Source organism: Poecilia reticulata, chromosome 9 (assembly GCF_904066995.2).
Source record: "Poecilia reticulata chromosome 9, P_reticulata-male-v2, whole genome shotgun sequence".
Lineage (NCBI taxonomy): Eukaryota > Metazoa > Chordata > Actinopteri > Cyprinodontiformes > Poeciliidae > Poecilia > Poecilia reticulata.
In genome coordinates this window covers 30,415,871-30,428,099 of record NC_088838.1, presented here as the reverse complement: position 1 = coordinate 30,428,099, position 12,229 = coordinate 30,415,871, and the positions used below count along the sequence as shown (strand labels likewise).

The 12,229-nt window shown below is 37.7% G+C and overlaps 1 protein-coding gene and 1 long non-coding RNA gene across 2 annotated transcripts in view; both read right to left on the bottom strand.

The window, feature by feature from the left end:
* Positions 1-11,908, bottom strand: part of fras1 (Fraser extracellular matrix complex subunit 1) — a 270,024-nt gene extending 258,116 nt beyond the window's left edge. The window contains exons 1-2 of the mRNA XM_017306806.2: positions 11,374-11,908; positions 5,163-5,194 (exon numbers count right to left, since the gene is read on the bottom strand). Coding sequence (XP_017162295.2) covers positions 5,163-5,194; positions 11,374-11,443 — 102 coding nt within the window. The 5' untranslated portion in view covers positions 11,444-11,908. The remainder of the gene's footprint in view (positions 1-5,162; positions 5,195-11,373) is intronic.
* LOC103469820 (uncharacterized) lies at positions 2,826-5,155 on the bottom strand. Its single transcript, XR_534407.3, has 2 exons — positions 3,470-5,155; positions 2,826-2,935 (listed from the first exon to the last, which is right to left on the bottom strand). It is a non-coding gene; the product is annotated as an uncharacterized LOC103469820 (long non-coding RNA).
* Positions 11,909-12,229: the final 321 nt, after the last annotated feature.

Sequence of the window (12,229 nt, the reverse complement as noted above, 5' to 3'; positions counted from 1 at the left end):
AAAACTTTGTAACACACATTTATTTCCACTTAAGCATTATAAAACATTGATCTTCACTGAGTTAATACCTGACATGATTGCTGACTTTACCAGTCACAAAAATCAATACAAAGAGGTTCAAGTTCAACCTCATCTTTTAATCCCACCTCTGTAAATGTGCAAATGTTTCCAAAAACAACCAATTAGAGGCAGGAGGAGGGTCTTAGTGCTGTCAATCACCCTCTCACTCTGCTCTCACCTAAACTACAGAAGCTTAACTGCAACTTAGCCTATCAGGAATGCTAAGGCTAGTTAGCTTAGCCACCAATCATGGTGGATAAAAGGCTAAGTTGTTTCTTTGCCAATAGCTCAATTAGCAACATTGATTGATAGCGCTAAGATCCGCCTCCTGGCTCGGATTGGTTGTTTTTGGTTGGGAGTGGTGAATAACTCAGGGAGGAAGTGGAGGAGATCGAGCTTTTCAGATTATCGGTCTCATAATAAAACTGTCACAACATGATTACAGTTTTAACAAATAAGGAAAAAACTTTTTTATAAAAGTTACAGACTGCAGCTTTAACCGTAGATTTTACCTGCTATACATCTGCTGCAATAAGAACAGGTCACACAAGAATAACTCTTCTCCTTGTTGGCAGCTTAATGACTGGCAGTCCTCACTGATGAGCTGCTGCTTCTTTATAATAGAGCCAACTCATTTTTAATGCAGAAAAGATGTAAATAAAATAGCGTAATAAAAAATTCATCAAGATGCCGTCTGTGTGTAACAACCAAATACCATCTATTGGTTCCTGAAACTCCTCCGAAGTGAACAAAGCGAGCCGGCAGTGGTTTGTCGTTAAAGTTTAAGTGATTACAGCTACCCAAAAACATCGAGAAAGTCTCCAAACACACCAAGAAGACAATCAAAGCCTAGAAATAATCTTACATTCAGTTTCATCAAGAACCCCATTGAGTCGTGTTGTGTGTGGTGCCTTCATCATTCATGCGCAGCACGGACCGTAACGCCTGATTTTAGCGGCTTCTGACTCATTTTGGAATCAGGGCACATCTCCTGCAGACCAGCTGCAGGTTGACGCAGACGCAGCTTTTTTTTTAATCACCCCAAAGATATAAGATTTTGATCAGACACATTTCAGTAGCCTGTGCAGAGCCGGAGCTGCTCCTTAAGCCGTTTCCCCATATGGCTGCTGTCAAACAACTTCAACTCTACTGCAAAGCAGAGAGTCGTTTCTGCATATTCACGGCCATCTGTGAGTCCATATTGCTTCTTGTCAATCAAGCATGTTTCTACAGAAGCAGCATGTTTCTGACTTGTTTGGTCTCCTGGAAATAAGTGAAATTATCTCATGTCTCTCAGGGCCAAAGTGGTAAATCTGAAAGCAACACGTGTTTTCTGCATTGACTTGAGAACCAGGTGATAAATCCTCAAGGTATTTACATATTCATATAAAATCAAACAGTGGCCTCTCAAGTTACAGCTAACAATGGTGGTCAATGTTACTGATATGGGGAACCAATTAAGTGCCAGTAGGAGTGTTAAAAACAAAGTTGTATAACATAATTCAACTGCTTTAAAAACAACTTGCCATGCAGCTTCAAGCGTACCAGTTATATATTTTAAAACACCATCAAGAAACGTAAAGTCTCCATAAAGTAAATGTTTGTTTTATTTACAACCCAACATGTTTACAGACACAATTCATCTTTTCTACAAGAATAAAAACATATTGAGTACAATTTCTGGTACTCTAAACCTATTTGGTTATTAATATTTGTTGGCGCCCAATATTAGCGTCCTCTATCAACTGTTTTTTATTTTTTTGTGGCTACTGTTAGTGGCCAACATCGTTAGCAGCTAACATTAGCGACCTACTGTTGAAGGCTATTATTGTTATCCATCCAGACAAAAGACAATGTCAGCTAAAAAAGAAATAGAAACAAAAATTTTATATTTATAAATTGATGTCCTTTCCTTTTAACAGATAAAAACTTAAAAACTTGAAAATTATTGTTACCGTGGAAAATTAATGGTGCACTTATGATTTTCCCTACTGATTAAACTTTGATCTGTTTTTATCCTTGCAATGCCATGAGCAGAACTGGAGAGAGATCAGAGCGATTTTTGTTTATACTCTGATATATAAAAAGTATTTTATCGCCACCAATCAATCAAGCTTAATTCCAGAACATTAATTAAATAAGGAATTCAGATTTTGATAAAAACAATTAAGAAGCAGGGAGGCCTGCAGGCTCCAACATGGACTTTTATCTGAATGTTTTCTTTTCCCGTTTGTTTCCATCTTCCCACCAGCCCAGGTGTGGGGTTTTTCACTTTGAACTCCTGAAGTAAAGGGTCTTTTTTTCTGCAAACGGTGTTTAAACATGCTTAGACATCCCACCTGTTCTCCTGCCTTTTTCGCCACCAAGTCCCCTCCTCCTCCTTTCCCTTCCTCCTTTCTCATCCTCAATGCCCAAACAACTACTACCTTTTACACTTTCTGAAATTATCCCCCTTGAAAAGCCAGGCGAAAGGGAAGCAGGATGTGTTCTTGTGCCTTTACATGATTGCAGGTACATTTTTTTGAGCTTTACTGTAATTATCCTGAAAACTGCAGGAGAACAAGCTGGAGTTCCTCATTATTCAGCCTGGGAACAACAACCACAGCACACAGAACCATGTTTAGGGGGTTTTAAGTGAGATTACCAGTTGCTGCCTGACACAGGTGGTAGTTTTCTGAAGCACAAGGAACCGGATTGCATTCCTTTCCTGTCAAATTTGACTTATAAAAAAGGAGACAAAAAAGAAAACCCTTCAAGCTCAAAAGTGCACCCTGATGTTAAATGTCTTTACTGCCCACTTTTGATCCATTTTCCTCACAGCATTCGTACAACCGTAATCTTCTGCTGAAAAGTAACTCATCGCTTCTCGGAGGCTCTGAGAAAATTCAAGATGAGATAAAAAGATGCTTCAAGGTTGTTGAGCTAAAACATGAGCAAAGCTGCAAAAATGTCCTGCCATCACTATTTACAGTAAACTCAAATAAAACGAATTAATGAGAGTTTCAACAACATTTAATTTCCCTTTTGGATCAATAAAGTATTTCTGAATTTGAACTGGAGTGAATCGAAGGCCCCTGTTGCTGGATTTCTCTGAATCTCAACAATTATCGACCACTTTCAGATCAGGATCACCAACAGGACTGGACAATATAATATCGCAATAGACAAGTAATCAATATCAACAGATAATATCTATGATTCAATCTATACATAGTTCTCATGTGAAGTCACTTGTATGAATGTTGTAACTGTTAGCCATCTTGGCAGGCAGTTGCTATGGAGTTGCTATGACAACAATAAACAAGCCACTGGCTTAGAACAAGCTTTCACATTGTTCCAATCTAATTTATAAACAATATAAATGCATTACAAGAATTACCCCATCTCAGTTTTTGAGTACTCTACTCACCTTTGTCCAATACTAAGATAAATATCAGTGATATTTACTGCTGAATTAGCAAAAATAGCCAAGCTAATGTAGCTTTTATCCGGTTCGGACTTGTGGGAACGATGTATTCAACACTGAACTTCAATCCAGAACCGCACAGCATTCTGGGAGATGTAGGCAGAGGAAATACTTCAGCTGCTCAACATCTCACTGCCAGCTAAGAAACGTTGGTGGAATCAACTCACTCACTCTTAGGTTGCGTAGCAACAACCCGTAACTCTTTAAACTAAAAAATGTTACACGTTTTTTCTAGAACTCCGAGATTAAGCTCAAAATGTCCAAGTTCTTTCTCCTCCTTTCTCTTTTCTACTGTATCTACAACGGCCAAAACACACCGTTTTACTGTAAAGATTCCCAGAAATAACAAAAAAAGTTCAGTAAAGTAGTAGTTGCATATTTTAAATTCACTTCCTCTACAGATTTTTCTACAGGCAGATTTAATCCACAGTAACATTTACAGTTTAAAATGATAAAAGTGATAAGTGTCAAGCACCAGGACCAATGGAGTAAAAGAAAAATCTAATTATTTAACATGCAAATGTGTTTAACATGTCTGTTGGGTAAAAGTACAATTCTTAAGCCTTTCTGTATAATTTGGATAAATAATGGAAAAAGGTTTAAGTGATTTCTCGGCAACATGTAAGTTCACATTATGTGCCTCTATTGTATTTTTCTGCATGCACAACGCACTCTGAAATGACAACCTGCTCTTATTTCCCACTCAACAATTTCTAATGAAAAGTCACATAAATATGTTAATTGGGGTGTGTGTGTGTGTGTGTGTGCGTGTGTGCGTGCGTGCGTGCGTGCGTTTGTGTGTTTTCTTCAACATCCCACTTCAAGATTAAAATGTTGAAATAATGTGGTAAATACGCCAGTCTCCAATCAATTTTCTGGTTAAAACGTTGAATTAGGCATGAAAACAATAATTAAAACATTTAAAAACACTGAGAAAAGAATTAAACATTGAAGCAAAAAGCAGAGGAAAAACAGACAAATGTTCTGAGTCATTCTGGAAAATAACTTGACCAATCATGAGTCGTCTCTCCCAAGTTTCCTGAATAAATCATCTGATACGGGGGAAAAAATGACTAAGCTTTCTGGTTTTAGCTTCTCTGAGATTTTAAAAACTGACTTGAACTGCATTTGAGTGAATACATCAGCTTCTTCTGCAGGGGAACAAAGCAAACATGACTTATTTCAACAGCAAATCTAAAGCCAGAATACGAGCACAGCTGAAAGAGCATGTGATAAAAGCAAAAACCTCTTATTGCCAACACCCGACAGAAGCAGAAAATTAAAAAAGTTCTGCAAGCGGAGCAGCGGGAGCCTGACGCAGAGCAGCATCATCACCATTATCATCCACAAACTCAGTATCCGGCTTGCATTATAGATGAGCCGCATCCCCTCTGCTTCGTTTCTGACAGAGGATGTGCACTAATCCCCACTGATATGATATGTACTCCTTTTATCACCCATCTTTGCATGGAGACACTTAACAGCTTCATCTGTCAGTCTCACTAAACCGGCAAAGTCCCCCGTAAATAATGCATGAGCGTTTCCTCCGTCAGGCTTTGCAGACGAACCAAACTTTGCACCCAGATGAGGCGGAAATCTTAATTAAACAGCAAAAAGGAAGTTTTGAAGCACCTACCGCGTAGAGCGATCCCTCGAAGAGACAAGCTCCTGGGATGAAAACAGAGGAAGGAAACGGAGTTAGAGTCCGGTTTGGACTGAGTGAGGTCAAAATGACTGCAGGTGCTTTAAAAACACACACATGAGGAAGTAATTGATCCTATTCAGTGTGTAAGGTCAGGTTTTATGATCCCTTGGTGGGTTGTTAAGAGCTGTCCAGATTCAAAAAGTGATCAATACGTCTCAGCAACACAAAGAAAACCAGCAGATGGATAAAAAGATCCTGGAATCTGGTTATCCAGGGACTAAACGTGGATTACAGTGAGAACTTCAGATTTAAGAGATTTCATAAAATGTCAGGCAGTGTGTGTTTCTGTTCTAAGACGTAATATTTCTGAAAATAACATGGAATGATAACAAAATGTGAAAAAGTGAAAATGAAGGCAGCCTCACTAGACTGGCAATAAATTAATTAACCACATGATAAATTTAAATGAGCATGCTTTGTCAGTTTTCTTTTTACTCTCTACCAAAAACTGGATGATAAAGGTCTTCTGTCTGGTGCTTCGGTCTCAAAAAGCCCTTATTTTGAAGGGCAACTTTATGATAAATTTTATGTGTTGTTTCTGTTTTGTTGAGTTATTTTGGATATTTAAAATGTTTTCCAATTCCAGTGTTAAAAGTTCACTAGAATTCAAAATTTATCGATCCTTGAGAACATGTTCTTCCATTTTCATGCTATTACTATTATATTACCTTAAGATGGTCTAAAAATAATATAATTTATCGCAATAATTTATCATCCAGCAAACGTCTCACCTCGTTTTTAATTAGTCGTGTGTGTTAAAAGATCGGTTTTGCACCCCTGTGGGTGAGAGAATTTGACGCTGTGTTGAATTTTACAAAACTGGTTAAGATTCTCTCACCTCAGGATGCTGGATGCTTGAAGCTTAAAGTCATACTGAGAGAATCACTTTATTTTTTAATAAACTGGCTCATGTTGTCCTTATTCAAAGTTGGTCAGCTGATGCTTAAAAGTAGAAGGAAATACAAAACTTTGACATCAAAGCAAAAGAAGATCCTGTTCTGACCCAGTTAAACTTTTAATTTTATACTTTTCACATTACATATTAAGTATTAAAATCAGGAGTGTATCAAAAGTGGCTCGGATACTTTAAATACATGGCAACATAGAAAACAGAGTGACAGATATTGTACAACTGGATTAACAACATACTATAATAACCCGTCAGATCTTTCATGTGTTTGGGAGGAATATTGCATTTTAAAGGTCAGTGTTGATAGATTTCCAATTTCACTGAGTTTACCAGCTTCATGGTACAAATGCAATACAAAAAACAAGCAAGTTATGGCAAACTGGCATTTTGCAAATGTTAGCCAAGGCTAATTGTGTCATAAAATTAGCTGCAGATTACCTGAACACACGGACACTTAAAGAGCATCATCATGGAAGTGGGAGTATTTTAAATGGTTATATCGATTAATTGAATTTTAAAAACCGGCATATTCTAGACATTTTTTATTTAATATTAGAAATATATTGATAGATGCAAACCAATTCAATAAACATTTTCTTACCAACATTCCTTTGGTGAACACTTAAAGCAAAGGATGCATCTGCAGCTACGTAATGTGAAAAGCTCCGTCGTTTCTGCTGGACTTATCAATACAATGCAGAAAATTATCTGTTGATTATTTCTTTGAATAACAAATAATTATTGGATAGCAAAAGGTGCATAATAAGTGACTTTTTTCATAGAATTTGAACCAGGTGAAGCTAAAACTGCTACCTGAGGAGTTCAGGGTACAGAAAATATTTACAGAAAAAAGTAGTATTTTTAATTTAAATGCAAAATGTATATTTTTTTAACGGTTTTGGCTTAATTACTGCTCTGAGTTAGTTATATTTTCAGCAAGGGACCTTTTTCTGAGTCTGTATACTTCAGTTAACAAGTAAATAGATTACTAAATTAGTTGAGAATCATTTCAATAATCGATTAATCACAATTAATCATGACTAATCGTGATTAATCGATTCAGCTTTAGTAGTTTCCCAAAAGAAAACGAGTGCTGAAGGGCAAATCCTCCCATAAAACTATTAACTGACATTAAAACAAACCTTTCTGACATTCTGATTGAACATTTGATATTTCTTAGCCCCAATTAAAGGATTTAAGCTCATTTACATTCAGACCAACACAAACAGTGACCATTAAAGCCCCTCAAAGGGAAACAAAAGCTTGTGTCCCTAAACTGAGATGACAGGGTGGGTGTTGGTGGTAATCTCTGCTCAATTTAAGGGCCAAACGTTAAGAAAACACAGACAGACAGACGTACGGAGCAACGCCTCGGAACAGCTTGGGGTCCGAGCTCAGCGTCACACGACTGAGAAAACGTGAGACGTCTCAGGGGAAAGAAGAGCCAGAAGTAAACATTTATCATAAAGCTCTGAAAAAAAAACAGCCTACGGTTATTGTCCTCATTAAAAATGCCGACAGCAAATCTGTTAATGTCGCTGCTTTGTCATGTGTCTGCATGACAGAAAGAGAACTCAGCAAAATATAATCTGGCACTTTAATCAGTTCAGATCGAATCCACTGAGGAGGTTCATGTTGCACTTCTGCCAGTAATGAAAACTGTTTCCAACAGATCAGACTTTAAACCAATTACTGCAGGGCATTTATTAACCGATCAACCAACCAACCAACCAACCAACCAACCAATCGCCGTCTTCAGGAGACAAGAAAACGCTTCCTGTAATCTGGTCTGGAGTTTCATTAAGATTGTTTTCATAGGAGGTTTTGATGTAAACTGTCAAAGTGCATTGAAATGTTTTTGTTTCTGGTTTTATTGGACTGAAAATAAGATATTTTCCTGCACAGTCAGCAAAAGATTTAGTCCCAATTAAAATGTAGTGGTTTTGTTCTCGCAAAATTTCAAATAAAGCTCTTGCTTCTTCATCTATATAAGGTTTGAAATTAGCGTCCACATGGATAATTACAAGATTAAACATCCTGCAATTTTAACTTACTAACAAGATCACAAAACATGCTCATCAGTAAACTCAAAAAATTTCCAAAAGACGAATATTTTCGACTTTTGACTTTCAGAATGTTGCATTTATTTCTCAAAAAATTCAGAAATTGATCTCAATGTTTAAAATTTATTTTTAGCAAATTTTCAGCTGTTGAATCTCAAAAAATTTAGTTTTTTCTCCCTGAAAATTTCTGAAATCAATATTTCTGAGGCTTTTTTAGCACATTTTCGATTTTTGAAACTCAGAAATTATACTTTTTTCTAAAATTTTTCTGAAATTAATCTAAAAATTTCTGAGTTTTTCTTATATCAAATTGTTGATTTTTGAAACTGAGAAATTATCTTTTTTTAAATTAATCTCAATTTTTTCAAAAAAAAAATGCAGTTTTTTTCTAGAAAAATTTTGACTTTTCAAGGTCAGAAATGTCCAAGTTTTACTTGAAAAATTCTCAGATTCACTTAAAAAAATTTCTGTTTTTTTCTAGAATTTTTTTTTCTAAAATTTTTTTAACTTTTCAAGGTCAGAAATGTCCATGTTTTTACTATTTAAAAAAGTTCTGAGATGTTTTCTAGCAACTTTTTGACTTCTCAAACTCAGAAACCTCCCAATTTAAAAAATAAAAAATAAATTCTGGAAAATATTCAACCTTTCAAACTCTGACATTTCCATGTTTTTTGTAGAAAATTTCTTGGATTAATCTCAGAAATCTAACATTTCTGAGTCTTTTGGCAGAAATTTACTCCTTTTTCTATCTACATTGGCGCTAATTCGCCACCGTATTTGGAAGCTACAAAGGAACCTGAGCTAAAAGAATAAATATAAAAGCACAATCCTTGTCTTCGACTTCAACCCTTTGCCCACCCTCCTCTTGTTACCTCCTGCAGCCGTCGATATCGCTCCAACATTTATAGCTGATGTGTTTTATTTTCAGAGGAGCATCAAACTTTGAATGCTACTGAAGCAGCAGCTGCCGGGCAGATTGGATGCACGCTGAGATGAGGCGATTAATGATTTGGGGAGTAAAATATAAAGTTTTCAACGTGGATCTTTTCTTTCCTGGAGGTGATCAGAACTCAAAAAGGTTCAGGGAGGGGAAGAGAACAGTTCTGTTGAGGAACTGCTTCCCGGTTCTGCTTATGATTCTGTCTACGACGCGCTCTGAGACATGGGAAGCGGATACTGTAATTGAGCGCAGGCTGGGTTTTTTCTGATTTGATGCAGCCTGATAAATATTTAAGAGGCAACGAGGGATAAGTTTCAAAGCGTTTGGCTGTTTAGAGGGATAAAAATGCACAACTCACACAACAAGCTGTTTCTCCGGTCAGATTCTGGCACAGACTGATGAATGTGAAGCGTAAACAGTTAACAATAAAAACATGCGGTTGATCCTAATTTAGTCGGGGCTCTCTTTGAATTCTCAAACTGACTTTGAAGTTTTGCAGATTTGCAGATCAAGAGACGCGAAGTCTTCTCATTAACTGTGTGTGTTTTGTAGAAACACACAGCCTGTCTTTCAACCACTCAGGCAGGTTCTAATAAAGACTGAGATACTCTGAAAAATGTATCTGTCTAGCTACGTTTCTCCTGGCATTTTACTGTTCAGGTGGGGGGGATTGCTGAAAAGTTACTAAATGAAAAATAATTGACACACATTTACAGCTGCCTCATGTTTTCAGGAAATGGGATTGCTGAAACATTACTAAATCAACAAACTATTCATATCCACAGCTGCCTTGAGCTTGCTCAGGTGGAGGGATTGCTGGCAAGTTACTACATCAACATAACTTAAGCACATCCATGGCCACCACAGGTTTGATTATGTGCAGAGATTGCTGAAAAGTTACCAAATCAGCATAATCTACAAAAATCCATGGTTGCCACATGGTTCAGGTGAGGGGACTGCTGAAAAATTCAGTCAATATAATCTGCATCCACTGTTACCTGATGCTTGTTCATGTGGAGGGATTGCTGAAAAGTTACTAAACTAACATTATCCACACACGCCCACCACTGTCTTCTTCTTTCTCAAGTGGAGAGATTACTGAACAAATTATTCAATCAAAATAATTTAATGCACAGCTACCACATGTTTGTTCAGATGGAGAGATTACTGAAAAGTTACTAAATCAACATAATCTAAGGACATTCATGGTTGCCACTTGCTTGTGCAGGTGAAGGGATTGCTGAAAAGTTACAAGACATAATCTACATCCACAGTTGCTTCAGGACTGTTAACATGAAACGGCGGCTGAAAAGTGACTAAATAAAAAATTTACACACACCCACAGTTGCCATTTGCTTATTCCAGTGGAGGGATTGCTGAAAAGCTACTGAATCAAAATAGTCTAAAAACATCCATAGCTACGCTCGTTCATGCAGAGGAATTGCTGAAAAGTTAATAAATCAACAATCTAAGCACATCTATAGTTTCCATATGCCTGTTCATGTAGAGAGATTGCTGAAAAGTTAATAAATCAACATAATCTAAAAACATCCATAGCTGCTTTATGTCTGTTCAGGTGGAGGAACTGCTGAAAAGTTAATGACTCTGTGCTATCTATCATCCATTTCTGGATTCTCTACCCACTGTGGGTAACGTCACTGAATGAGTAACAAACATGTTTCAACCAAAAATTCACCAGACACAAACTCACACCTGCAGCTTCTGTTAAAGTTTGATAAGTTTTTTATTGAAAGAAACCGATTCAGAAAAATTTATTGTGCCTGATTTTATTTCTTGTTACTTATTTTCATCCTTAAAAGTCCAAAATTTACGCTTAACTTTAGAATTTGGTCCATCTGAAGATGTAATTTTTAAATATTAAATGATTGATCATTTGATCAGTTAGTACTTTAGTAGACTTTTTACCAATACTTTTGTACTTTTACTTAATAAAAACATGTAGTAGTTCTAGTCTTACTTGAGTACATATTTTGGGTACTCTGCCCACGTCTGTGTAAAATGTAAAGTTATCATTCTGATCACAACTTTCTCCTCTCCACCAGAGAGAAGTGTGGAGAAAAATCACCCACAATCAGATCAAATTCCGGCTCCTCAGCTCTGCTGCAGAAGCGCATGATTGCCCTCCACAACTCCTCCTGACCTACATAACAAACCCGACAACTGGATTAAAAAAAAAAAAAAAACAGAGACCAAAAATAATACACCAACCGTGTGCCGCTTTGGGGACGGTGAGGACCCCCACCAGAGCGCCAACAAACACCCACCATCCGGCGCTCATGGTCGGACCTGCAGCGGGCGAGAAATCCAGATCCACTCCGGAGGAGAAACCCCCCTCTGTGCTTTTAAGCGTTTCTAGTTAGAAATAAAAGCGATTCCCTTTGTGCGTCATCGCTGCAGAGATCCAACAGAGCCAGAAGAAGCGAATGTATGAATATGTGTAAAAACAAAAAATAAGAATGAAAGAAATCAGGAGCGGAGAGACGGAGCGCGCCGGGTCCGAGTCCTGAGCGCTGCGCTCCGGGGTTGGAATGCAGCGCGATCCGGTAACCTGGGAAAGTATCCTCCTCTTCCTCACTGCTCGGTCCAACTCTTCTTCACTTTTTGAGATAAAGCCCCGCAGAACCAGAACCAGCAGTAGCCGGGAGTCCTTTAAAAGCCGAGGCGCATGACTGAGAGAGGCGGTCGGAGTTTGCAGCCACTTCTTCTCCCTCCTCTCCCCGGGAGGACGTCCCACCTCTGTCCGCTGCTGCCTCCACAATCCCGCCCTCCCTCCTCCACCGATCATAATCTCACATGATGGGGACTCCGCTTCTGCGGGATTGGGATTAAACCACAAGCGAGAGAGGAATTTGGATCATCTGAGGGATTCGCCCTGTAATCTCATTTACTGCTGCAAAATCTGAGGTTTATAGAAATAATGAATCATTTCTCCTCCCTGCAGGGTCTTTCTGCGCGTTTTCATTTTATTATTAATATAAAACTTACAGTACAAACTTTTAGCCTCTGGCAGACTATAAATGTCATTAAATTAAAAATGCAAAAATGTATTTACGGTGATTTTCTG